This window comes from Halichoeres trimaculatus, unplaced genomic scaffold (assembly GCF_033239565.1).
Source record: "Halichoeres trimaculatus isolate MK-OKI-2021-1 unplaced genomic scaffold, fHalTri1.1 fHalTri1_scaffold_4, whole genome shotgun sequence".
Lineage (NCBI taxonomy): Eukaryota > Metazoa > Chordata > Actinopteri > Labriformes > Labridae > Halichoeres > Halichoeres trimaculatus.
In genome coordinates, this window is record NW_027437182.1 from 13,023,903 (window position 1) to 13,036,977 (window position 13,075).

At 39.3% G+C, this 13,075-nt stretch overlaps 2 protein-coding genes across 4 annotated transcripts; both read left to right on the forward strand.

The window, feature by feature from the left end:
• Positions 1–40: 40 nt before the first annotated feature.
• On the forward strand, positions 41–6,049 carry LOC141788768 (mpv17-like protein 2). Of its 3 annotated transcripts, none has more exons than XM_074667827.1 (6): positions 41–201; positions 2,764–2,984; positions 3,290–3,451; positions 3,682–3,758; positions 4,404–4,532; positions 4,896–6,049. In XM_074667827.1, the coding sequence occupies exons 2-6, from the start codon at positions 2,795–2,797 to the stop codon at positions 4,992–4,994; spliced, it is 657 nt and encodes a 218-aa protein (XP_074523928.1). In that variant the 5' UTR covers positions 41–201; positions 2,764–2,794; the 3' UTR covers positions 4,995–6,049. The 3 variants fall into 3 exon arrangements, with proteins under 3 accessions (XP_074523928.1, XP_074523927.1, XP_074523929.1); XM_074667826.1 differs by lacking the exon at positions 41–201 and adding an exon at positions 1,979–2,081; XM_074667828.1 differs by lacking the exon at positions 41–201 and adding an exon at positions 2,112–2,299.
• A 2,166-nt stretch (positions 6,050–8,215) lies between these two features.
• Positions 8,216–11,395, forward strand: LOC141789483 (mpv17-like protein 2). The gene is made up of 5 exons (XM_074668897.1): positions 8,216–8,405; positions 8,865–9,026; positions 9,337–9,413; positions 10,914–11,042; positions 11,285–11,395. The coding sequence occupies exons 1-5, from the start codon at positions 8,216–8,218 to the stop codon at positions 11,393–11,395; spliced, it is 669 nt and encodes a 222-aa protein (XP_074524998.1).
• Positions 11,396–13,075: the final 1,680 nt, after the last annotated feature.

A 13,075-nucleotide genomic window follows, 5' to 3' on the forward strand; every position in this document is an offset into this window, starting at 1 on the left:
AAATTTCAAAATAAAACCACTCGAAGCGAAAGCACGAGGAAGCTCAGAGGGTAGATGGAAGCAAACAATATGGTAACAAAAAACCACAATATGTTCAATCTTTAATTCAAAATGCCTAAGGTACTTCCGTGAGCAACTCGTTTAGTAAAATCAAATGTTTGTTACTCAAGGAGGAGGGGAAAAATACGTTCTCAGGACACGGTATGTTTTCCTACTGTCCACTCATTCTCTGTGTGTGTATAAACTCTAGCGCCGACTGTCTTACGCTTTGTTCCGAGTTCAACTGGACTTCGGACGTAAATTCGGGAGATTTGTGCTAGTATGTGTTCACCTAAGATTTTTTCTTCTTCTTCTTCTTTAGTATTTTGAAACTATGTTGATTTCCGGAAACATCTGTAGCTACGCCATCTTTACGCAGCGTGAACCGTTGACGTTCAATGAATGGCAGGTGGGCGGGAGTTTAGATGATTGTCAGCCCCCCTGACGAATGTAAATACACACCTCACTAACTGTCCTGAAACGCCCCTCCTCAAATTCTCAACCTGTCATTTATTATTGATGGACGCTGCAGGAGGGATTAAATTATTGATCAGGAGGTCAGCAGTAACCACTACTGCCATTTCCACGCTAGCACTGACACAGACCTTATGATGGCTCCTATAACTGTAAAAACATCAACACTATCTCACATCAATAGTAACAGAAAAAATATGCTTAATATTTACAGGGTAAAAAGAATAAACTCAGTTTTGTCAACAAAATATTAACTTACATAAGAGCTTCAATATTGTGATCTAAAGAAGACATACTGGTTCTCATTAAACGCTGTAGGATAGATGGGCTCCACCTCCTTAAAACGGTTTAAAACAAACACCTTTAGTTCTGAGTGTTTATTTAATTTCATCTATTTATAATCGTCTTTATTTAAAAGAAAACTTAAAAAATGCATCCCCTTATGAGTTACAATTAGTTCAACTTATGCTATGCTTCTTTACAACACATGGTGTCAGCATTTAGCTTTGACTCTTCTATGGACATGATCCCTTGATACTTGTCCCCGAAGGCTCTGCATGTCCTAAGTGTGACCTTGTTGGTGGTTAATAATTATGTATGCTATGAAATTGCTGTGGGCTGGTGCGTTATGTTCTTCATCCTTAACTTGGAATTCCCTTGAGAGTTTTTATGCATGTTGTGTTACCATATGACCACTCAAACAGAAAAAACTGCAACAGCAAATTGACAAACTAAAGCAGAGGGGTGGCAGAAAAAGTGACTGTTACACATTTCAAGTTGTGTTCAGATTGGAGTTATCTACACACTACCTTGTTTTGTATAGGATACTTAAGCTATAAAGTAACAGGTGAAAAATTCCTCAGTCATTGGAATATTTCAATTAACAAAAAACAAAGTCACTTGACAGAGACCTAAAATTGCATACCACTGGTGTGTAGACGAGCATACTAAATTCCAAGAAATAGCCAATTAATAACTATAAAGAGGCATGCGCAGCCAATGGAAAGTGCAACATCAGCCAAATGGAGGAAATGAAGGAACATTGGGTTAATGTTTCCCAGGGGATTATTCTGAGGCAGGGTCCCTCAATATAGTGACTGGGTGGCAAAACAAAAGACCCTGTGGGGGCTAGGATGCATATGTTTCAAAGATATGAAACTACTCAGTAAAAAAATCATATCATAATCTAAAATGACCTGTATAAGGAAAAGTAGGTACAAATACTTTGTATACTTAATGTTTGATTAGTACTCTGTAACCCTCTTTCATGTTTTTTTCTCTCTCTTTTTCTGTCCAACATGTCAGATAACTGAGATTTCATCTGGAATGATTCTAAATTGTTGCTAAAAGATTTTTTTTAATCTCAATGAAGTTTTCATGTGGACTGTACAAGGGTTTTCCATGTTAAACGAAAATATCAGTTATGTGAGCTGTACCTCCAGGCCAGCAGGGGGAGTTCCAATATTACAAAATTTTCTTTGACACCGGTCTAGTGTCACAGTGTCCATTCCTGTTCTGTTTCCTTTCTGTAACAGAATTATCCAACTGTATTTTCCTGAATTTCTCCGGTAAGTTGTGTCAAATGCTTTCCAGAAATCTTCCGAGACACCGTCCGTTACGTTTAGCTCGTGCGCAGACAGCAGGTTGGGGTCACGTTAAGGTAAAACAGGTTTCAGTTTTCGCCGGCTCGGATTGAACTATCATTTAACATGCGGAGTAAAGCAGGACGGGAGAAATTATTCAGCATCGGCAAAGTACCCAAGTTGTCTTCGGATACATTATCGAGGTGTTATTGTTATTGTTCTTGTTGTTGTTGTTGTTGTTGTTGTTAGATACGTAAGACGGACGATGAGCATGCCATGAGTTAGTTACTGTAGCACCTGGTCATTGAGGTTAGTGAGTCTTGCTGCAAGACCTTTGAACCCGTAATTATGTTAAGATCTCCTGGCTAAAAATTAAAATAACCTTTAGTATGTCATCCCCAGAAAAGAGTTTGTTCCTTAAGGAATAAATTAGACTTTTTTTTTTCGACTCATTATGACCATTATTTTATCCATCATTGTGACACTTTTGTCACCTATGGTGCTTTATCTAATTTTGTGAATAATAAATTCTGCTGTTTTATTGAGTCATATCGTTTTATACCTAAATATCTGTTGGTGTTGTTTACATGGCAATCCAAAAGATGGAGTCGAAGAACCATATGTATAGTGACTAACACTTGGGGTAACTTGTTGTTTCCTTCAACAGATGACTGTACTCCCTCTGCAGTCCAAACACCATGCTTCCACAGGGGGGTAAAGAGTTCATGGTCCGCATACGGTTCTTTTGGAGGCCGTTTTTCCAGGGCAGGAACCTGCTGCTTACAAACACACTGAGTGCAGGAGGCATGCTGGCACTGGGAGACATCATGCAACAGAGCTGGGAGACACGCAAGAAGCCGGGCAGAGTACACAACTGGAAAAGAACAGGTGAAGGAGGGAGAGAGCAGTAGTGTAATAAATAATGAGACATTCAGTGAAGAGGAAGCAAACACTCTGAAAACACAGAGGGTCTTAAAAAGGTACAAATATGGATGCATGAAATGATACCATTATGTTTAAGAGGGGTCTCAATGTCAAGGTCTGATTTGTTATGTTGGCCTTTGTATCTTGTAACACACAGTGTGAGGTTTTGTATTAATTGTATTAATTTTATATTTTAAAGAAGATTTGTGCATGGCCTTATTCTTAATGGCAGAGTCCCTATTGTTAAATCTCTTCTTTTGCCTCCAAAGGTCACATGTTTCTTGTGGGCTGCTCCCTGGGTCCAATGATGCACTATTGGTACGGCTGGTTGGACAGAGTTTATGCGGGGCATGCTCTGAAAACAGTGGGCAAGAAAGTTCTGGTGGACCAGCTGGTTGCGTCACCGACAATGGCATTGTGGTATTTTGTAGGTGAGAAAAATGTATTGGCAGTAAGAAGCCTGTTTTTGTCTTTCACTGCCTGTTCAAGTAACGTTTAAAGGTCATCTGTGAAAATATGAACCTTGTGATGTCTGATTTCTTGACACTCAGTCATATCACAAGAGTTTTGACACTCTTCTTATCTAGCTTGTATCTGGCTTATGAGGCTTGTTTTCCATGAAACGTGGAGATGACGCACATCTTGTTCTTTTTTTATATAGGTATGGATGTGATGGAGGGACACACTCTGACAGAGGCGTGGGAGGAGTTCAAAGACAAATTCTGGGAACTTTATAAGGCAAGTACAGCTTTCAGTGTGTGACCTCAGATCAATGCACATGTACTAACCTTAAAGTCATTACATCAAAAGTTTTTTTTTTAATGTTTATTCACTCACTTTTAGTTTTGGCTTTAACTACATTTGTTATTTGGTGTTAATGCAAAACACATGAAGGTTTCATGCAGCTTTGAGTATTAAAATAACCCTAGACTCCATTAAGTTCTCTATTAAGCATCCTCAATGTGAAGAAGTAGGAACCACACTTGTGCAGTTATAGGCATCATATAGACATAAAAGAGAAACATTTTGTTTAAATAACCTACAGGGACAACCTCATTACATAGCATTCAGAGGAACATATGATAACGTACCAGTAAAAAGTGCATCCTTTCTCAGGCAGTAAATTAATTATCCTGTGACTCATTTTTCATCTGTTAAATTCACACAGGTTATTAAGCATGATTTAAGGCACAAAATTTCATAAAATTTAGACATGAGCCAAACATGTTTCATAGCTCCTGAAATCAAGTTATAGTAACAATTATCTAAGTTATAATCCAAAATCTACTGACTTCAGTTATATTCATGACTTTTCCTGGAGATATTTGTTCTGAGTAATCTATCCACGTTTGTTTAAGCTAATCTGTGTTGTCCTTTTAACAGGCCGACTGGTGTGTTTGGCCTGCCGCGCAGATGATCAACTTCTACTTCCTGTCTCCAAAGTTCCGCGTACTCTATATGAACTTTATCACTTTAGGGTGGGACACCTACCTGTCATACCTAAAACACAGAGTAAGTCAGCTAATTTAAATATGAACGGGAAATTCTTTGTTTTATGACCTTTTATGAAAACAACATGAACCATCATGTTGAAACATTTTTAGGTTTTGTGTGCTTTAATGCTTTTCACACAGTGAGTAGTCTGTGTGTGTGAATGACATATTGTGTGGAATGAAACTCAACAACAGACAAAATGTGAACTACATGACACAGCTACAGCTGTTTATAAATTTTGTTTTAAGTAAGGGTGTAAAGTCAACACTAAACCATATGTTAGAACTGGTTAGTTTGTAACTTTCTGGCACCTGATTTTGAGATAAATTGAAGCTAAAATTAAGCTGAATTATGCATTTTTTTGTAATGTTGTGTTCTCAGGTTGACAGCCCGCCTACTGCAGAGATATCAGACAGCAGTGAAGTGGAGGTACAGCAGGAAGCACTGCCAGCCTCCAAACATCTGGAGGAGAAGGCTTAGAAACTGAATTCACACTCATCAGAAAAGCTTGAAGGCAGAAGAAGATTTAGCTGAATTTATCTGCTGCGTTTTGTTTGAGCCGTTTTGTGACTGAGCTCAGAGGATTTATGGATGTTTAAGTTGAAGGGCAGGACCACTTTTCCCTTAATGGCTGCATTTTATGTGCGTCTCTGTTGAATGTGTTTGTTTTATTTATGCCTGACTGATGTGCGATCCCTTTAAGAGCAATCAGGGATTAAAAGCTTTTTCACTGCCGGCCATTATGAACCATGTCATAGTAGTGAAACGCTTTTCATGTTGATGAAACCATGAGGTAAATATCCGTCATCTGTTTGTGTCGTTTCATCCAAAGGTTTTTGACAGAGTGCCATTCCTCTCATTCCTGTGCCATTTTTTTTGTCATCAAGATAGTAATAATTATTGATGTGAACTCTATAACCAGTAGAACCTTTGCCTTAGAAAGTGTTGGACTGGGTTTCCATGCCAAAATTATCTCATCTTTACTTTGTATCTCAGAGGTACCTGATAAATAACTGCATGATTGTAGTTTATATTAAAGTAAGATCCTCTATATTTTTATCATATCAAACTGAACCTCAGCTGCTTGTGTGAACCTGGTTTGTAATTTACTGAAGATTTAAGTTATTTAAGTGTTTTAAAGTGCTGTATTTTATCACTACTGACTGTAAATCTGACCTGAGATACTTTACTAATTAATTACTGTGATTTATAGCAGGCCAGATTATTTAATCTCTAATTTGTGTTGATAAAAATAATCTGTAAACATGGAGGAGGAAATCAGTAGAGCAATATGTACACATCTGTTATGCTGCTCTGTTCTTATGACAGATTTATAATGAATTTCCTCAGCCAAACATGCATCTACAGTATGAACACTTTGTACAAGGACTAGCATAAGCCATGAAGGTCTTTAAACAATTCTGGTAGCTGATGATGTTTTTTTAAGCTGGATTTCAGTTGACAGAGAGTTTTTAAAAGTATGAGAATAAGAAAAAATAAATAAAATAGCAAATAAAATTTGCTAAATTACATGATTATGTTGTCACTCAGTTTTTATTACTATTGTTAACCATGTTTGGTTTAGGATCTTTAAATACTGGGGCTGGTTTACAAGGTTGTACTCCTGCAGATGAAACATAGATTGTATCTTTCCAAATGAATTACTGTTTGTTGCTAGAGATGGTGGTCTTCCTTTAAAGGAAACTGAGCCTAACTTCAGATGACCTAACGAGGCTAAGAGGTGGAGTTCAGGCAGGGATTTACCTTCTTCGCTCACAGTTACAGTGTGCTTGCCAGACAGCCATTGGAAAACTTAAAAACAAATAAAGTAAAAAAAAGTAAATTTTATTGATTACATAGATGTCTTTGAAACTCATGTATCAAATATGATATGTTTAAGAATTAGGGGTTAAACTAGATTAAACAGATATTTAACTTTTATTTCTACAGTTTTAAAAGATTTCTTGGAAGGACATTAGTTTTGTCATTAGCTTGAGTTCTTAACCAGGCCTGACACTGCTGCTTATTTCTTTGACCTCAGCTGGGGTAAAAGAAAATCTTTGTTTACATTTTATTCTTGAGGCTGCCTTTGTAAAAACAGTACAAACCTTAAAGATACAGTAAGTATGTATGGACGGCTCTTGATAATTAAACAGTAACCATGTGGCAGAACTGGAACTCTCCACAAACAGGAAAATACATGACAAACAGCAGATACCATTCAGATAAGGGGTAGAATACAATGGTCAAACAACCTACAGCAAGCCTCCAGATGCTGTGATCAATCCCAGGCAAAATGGAGTCATGGCCTGGAGTTTAGAAGGTGAATGTATAGTATAGAATACAATAGAATAGAAAATACTCTAAGATAGGGAGGAGTCACAGCAGCAATCAAGAAAAAGGTAAGAAAGTGTATAGAAAATGCAAAGACGTTCATAAGAAAATAGATGATGACAGCTTGTCCATCATTGTCCAGTTCAGCCAGCCTCCACCTCCACAGGGTCCAGGACTGAGCTTCTTCAGCAGTCTGTTCAGTCTCTGTCTCCTGGATCCTGTCAGCTCACAGCAGGCAAAGTTCTTCCAATGTGGCGTTCATGTCCAGTGTTAGCTCTGTTAGCCATGTCTGTGAATAGCATGATGCTACTCTGCCCTCTGGTATTCCCTCTGTTGCTGGTTTAGCTCATGCATCTTATTGGAGATAGATCTTGGAAGGACAGGTTGATGCCATCACTTCTTAGCTCACACCTGAGAACCAGCACGTCATCCTCACCTCCTTCTCCTCACCTTGTGGGGAGACATCAGGCCTTACACCAGTTAGCATTGACATGCTACAGGCTGCAAACAGTTGATTTCACATGTAAACAATGCAGCCATGGTAACATGTAGGACCTCCAGACAATGCAGGACTAAAAATAGCAAAAATATCACTGAAGACACAAACAGTTTGGTGTCCATGTCAAGCAAATGAGCTATTCAAAGTAATGATCCACTCCAAATACAAAGATGACAAAAAAGAGACGAAAAAACTACAAGAAACGGACAAAGAAGAAAGAGCTGCTGCAATAGGCAGCCACAACCAACAAGGCGGCGCCTAGCAAGAAAACACACGTGAAGATTTCTGTTCCTCACTATGATGCACCTGAGGGTTGTTGTTCTGACACGTGAAGAATCTTGTGGAACAGATCAGCCTTTCCAGAGTGTTCAGTGACCCTGTGAGATCACAGAGTAGAGGGGTGGCCTATGATTTCAAAGCAGCTGTTCACTGGGGGTTATCCTCACGGTGGGTCAAGATGGTTTGGAACCCGTTGGTCAGATTCAGATCCAGATAAACCCTGATACACAAATAAACACTGATACACAGACTCATAGAAGGGCCACAGAACGCATGATGAGTAGTGAGAGTGAGTGGACACAGGCCTGAGGGGAGGAGGACAGATGAGTCTAGTGAGCTGGAGATATGAGTTCTGTCTTTTTGTCTTGTTTATTTTAAGACTACTTTGTTTGAGATGTGGCCAAAAAGCCACTTTCTCTCATTGGCTACCTTAGACATCCTTCTTGTAGACTTTTTGTTGATTGGCTGTCTTTAGTAAAATTTCAGTAAACAACCCTGCAGGTTCTTCTCAGGTGCCATAAAGGAGCTTCTTGTTGCTGCAGAGCTTTTCTCTCTTAGATGACAGTCCTCTCTCTGAGGTCTAGGCGGCATGCTTCCTCAACTGGGTAAAGAGTTCATAGCACGGCTAGGGTTCACCTGGCGGACCATTTTTGACAGCAAATACCTGTTGATCACCAACACACTGACTGGAGGAGGCCTGATGGTTCTCGGGGACTGTGCCCAGCAGAGCTGGGAGAAACATAAGGATCCAAGCAGACCTCATGACTGGTGGAGGACAGGTAAGGGAGGGTTGTCTGTTCAGTGTGGGAATAGCTTCTGCAGCCTGGAAGGATCACTCCATCTGAAACTGGAGACCATAGAAGAGAAGCTGTGTTGTACTTTGTTGTGACAAAGAATTCATTGCAGTTATGATTTCTTGAAACTGAAATGCTCCTACAGCACTTTTGTTGATTGCTGGTCCTTGTAAAGATAGAGGTTGTCAATAGGACAGGCAGGACTTAATGACTTTACAACTTGCAAAACTATTCCTGTTTGATTTTCAGTTCAGTCTAAAGTTGTGTTGTCGTAAACAGATTGGGCAATACATACAAGCTAGGTGGATTTGAAATGTGCAAATACCTTTTTAACAATGCAAAAGCACTGAGTAAAGTGTTGCACCACCCCTCTAAAATTAATCTGACCCATTAATATATGTTGCCTTTATTTCCTTCTGCTCACTTCCTTCTTTCTGCCTGAAGGTCGCATGTTTGCATCTGGCTGCTCCATGGGTCCTCCAATGCACTACTGGTACACCTGGATAGACAAGAGGTTTGTTGGAACAGCCCTGAGCACGGTCAGCAAGAAGGTTGTGGTGGACCAGATGGTTGCTGCACCATCAATGGCGCTGATGTATTTTGTAGGTGAGGAAAAAACATTTGTTTCTGTTTGTTTTCACAGTTTGAGTGTACACAAACTGTTTCTCACAAAACCACAAGACTGTCTATTGAGCCAAAGGTGATACTAAAAGGCGTAATACTGAAATGGTGTTGCGACAGAAGATGTGGTTGAGGTGGAGATCGAAGGTCATCTGTGTAGAGATAAGCTTTACTGATGTTTGATTTCTAGAAACTCATCATTATATTTCAGGAGTTAAACTCTGATCTTATCTGAAGTGGGTATCGATGAAGCCTTGAACTGAGGCACAATGACGGAGGTCTCTGTTTGATGCAGGTATGGAGGTGATGGAGGGACACAGTTTACACGCAGGATGGGTGGAGTTTAGAGAAAAGTTCTGGGAACTTTATAAGGTAAGAACCACGCAGGATCTATTTTTACTCATATCTCAACAACTCTACTGTTTTTAAAGTTCTTAAAGAGATGGTGATTTTTAAGTGGGTTTGCCAAGGCCAAAACTATCATTAAATGTCATGTTACCAACAGGGGGTGCTGGTCAGCTCAGCCTCCGTTGCCTGATTACCAGCTAGTAAGCTATGCTATGAACTCCTTGTACAGACAGGTCAACTGTACCACATGGTTTAGATAGTTTTAAGTGATATTTCACATTTCTACGTGTCAGGAAAATGCTTCCCCAGTACTTTAAATACATAACCTCATTAGAAATAAAAATAAGGGAACAATGGTGTCAGGATTCAAAGCTCTGACTGCTTCCATACAGATAAAAAACACCCGGATGAGTGCTAAAAGACATGTTGCCAACGTAACCACATCATTGCCAAAAAGGGAGACACGTGCTGTTTCTGTAGTTAGTATCAGAAGTTTAACTCAGGTGAACACCCATCAAAAACATATTTGACTTTCCTTAACTTGTGCCAGCACATCACTCAGTTTGGTCACGTAGGGATCAGATCTAAGACTTCCTTTGTGTCTCTACAGACCAGGGATGTTCTAGTATGACTAATGTGCCGGAGGCTTGTAATAATAATAATGATAATAATAATAATAATAATAATAATAATAATAATAATAATAATAATAATACATTTAATTTTTCATGACACTCAATTCAGACTAGCTGACTTTTCTGAAGACAAGAATAACTTAGGATAAAAGTAAAAATTTCAGCACTAGCCTACAGTTGTCCCTGCATGTCAATGCAGGGGTGTGCACAGGGAGGGGGGCAGGGGGGCCCTCATGGCCCAGTTGTTAAAAAAAACATGTGCTTCAGTGGCCTTCTGGGAGTCAAACATGCAAATGTGCTCCTCTGGTTGGCCAAACAAACTGCCCCCTTGGCTGGTTAAAACATAATAAAGTGCCCTACTGGGAAGTGCCCTTGAAAAACTTGCAGTGCTTGGTGCCCTCAGTGCCCCTTAGTGTCTTCAGTGGCAAGAACACACTGTTTGTGCCTTTGTTTGTTTCTTTGCCCGAACCCTTCAAAAAGTCTGTGCAAGCCGCTGCATTTGACATCCATGGGTCTGGTTCATGTGTTCCATCAGGTTAATCTGGCATGACTTTTATACAGCTTCATCTCTATTTTCTAAAACAGAATACATCAAATCTAGCTTGCAATCAGATGCCATCCATCAGTTGTGGTTGTTTGCAACTGGCAGGAGTCTTTATCCACTGTAGCTCTTAATTCCATTAACTGGAATGACAAAGATTAATTTTTTAGTCAACTGAATGCTCACATCCCCAACAGCCACGCTCACAAATGACATCTTCTTGAATGAAATGTTTGTTTAGGCAGATTCACACAAGAGATCCATCATTAACATCTTTAACATTCAACAGTGTTGATGCTGGGTAATCTACATGCGTTTGTTTATGCTAATCTGTGTTCTCCTCAACAGGCTGACTGGTGTGTGTGGCCTGCCTCTCAGATGATCAGCTTCTACTTTCTCTCACCCAAATTCCGCGTCATGTATGTCAACCTCATCAGCCTGGGATGGGACACGTATATGTCCTACCTCAAACACAGAGTGAGTGAGCCATGGATGTGATCTTTATTGACAAAGCTCTATCATTTAGAACTGAACTGAATCACTGTTGAACATTCAGGGTGGTTTTTAACAGATTTTGGTGTTTGTATGTCACTCTACACAATACATTTTTCACTCAAAAGGTTTCTACCACTCTGTTATCAGTCTGATAAAGATATTTGTTTTCTGGGTGTGAAAGTGAAGTAAAAATAATTCAGTTTGGGTTTCTGCCTTGTTCCCAGGAGGACAGCCACCAACCAGACAGCAGTGCTGTTGACATACAGCAGGAAGAGCTCCCACTGTCCAAACCTGTGGAGGAGAAAGCTTCTGAGCTTCAGTGCCAGTCTTGTTGATATTTGTGACTCTTGTGGTTTTGTTTTAGCGTGAGAGTGACAGCAGCAAATAACACAACTTTCAGTAAGGTACAGTAAATTCCAGCTGTCAAGTTTTCATAATGAGTCTTTCTGTCAAAGATTTACTCTGTCTTAGATGTAACAGAGGAGGAGTCTGGATCTGTTTGCATACTAAATAATCTTTGTGATGTGGAGCTAAACCGAAGGACTTATTAGCATATTGTGTGAATTGTTTTGAACTGACTCTAAAACAAGCATACATAACAGGTATCCTGATTGCTAATATTTTTTTGTTGTTGTTGTTGATATATTTGAGTTTGGTATCTAAATATTTAAACTAACTAAAAATTATGACAATGAAAAACAAAAATTACAGCAATCCATTGGTTTTAATAAAGTAAATTGGAAAGAAATTCAGTCCTAAAGCTTGCCGTGCTTTTTTCTTTAATTAAAATTTGGTGACAAATAATAGGAGACCTTTCAAGAAACAGAAATTCATTGTTGATGGAAGTTTGTGAATTATTACGGTGACTAAATTAAGTGATTTTGATGTTGTAGGAAAGTAAGATTTTGATAAGGATCACTCTTATCTAAAGAATCAAAATTTGATCGGATGAGTTAATTTCTGTGGGATGGGAGTTCCTCTTATCTGCCTATTATGTGGTGGGGAGAGCACATGTCCCCTCTCTTTCATGTGCATACATGAAGAGTCAAGGCAGGGAGAGCAACAGCAAAGACCCTCAGGGGTACAGAACAAGAGTAGGCAAACCTAAGCAGTTTAAACATAACGCCTGAGCCTGAGAATCCTCTGAACTATCTGCTTATCAAGGCTGGTTTTAAAGGTCACTGATATTCAGTTCAATTATGTCAGTTTGAAGTTCTTTTAGCATTTCTAGATCAAACAGCTGAAGAAAGACAGAAAAAGGGGGGAGTACAGCGCTGGGGAAGGCGTGCAGCAAAAGGTTGTGGCTGGGAGTTGAAGCAGCAACTGCCGCAATGAGGACTGTAGCCTCTGTACATGGAGCATGTGACTTAACCACAAGGCTTAACTGGAACCTCATGGTTTTCTGTCACCTGGTTTTGATAACGTTTTTTTTTTTTTTTGTGGTCTGAAAAATGCTGCTCAGTCATGTAGGATGTTGGTTGGATGTAAAGTTTATGGTAGATGTAGGGCCTCTAGCCTTTTTTTAGTAGAATTATGATTCTACTAAAAAAGGCTAGAGGCTAACGTGAAGAGCTAAAAGCAATTATTCATATCACATACTACTGAAGCTAACAAGCTAGCATTTGTTTTTATCATCAAGCTGATATCAGACAGAAAACACTTCATTAATAAAGCTAAACATGAATTATGCACTATTTAATCATAATGTACGAAGTAATTCCACAGTAACATGAGAGAAACCAAAATACTACATCAAAAAAGCAGCATATAACAAATATTGAACCAGAAGATGGGATAAACAGAGACATGTCACAAAGTTATATTTAGACACTGAGTTTTCAGCTCCACCAAGGTAAACCCTGAATTTCTTGGCAAGCTTGGATCATCGTGATAGATGTGTCAGTGTCAAAAAGCTTCAGCTGTAAGCAAACACAGATCTGTGTTCAAACACTGACTAACCAGCCTGAGGGATCCAATACGTACCAACCCACCTCTTAGAGTACTCCTCCTCCTCA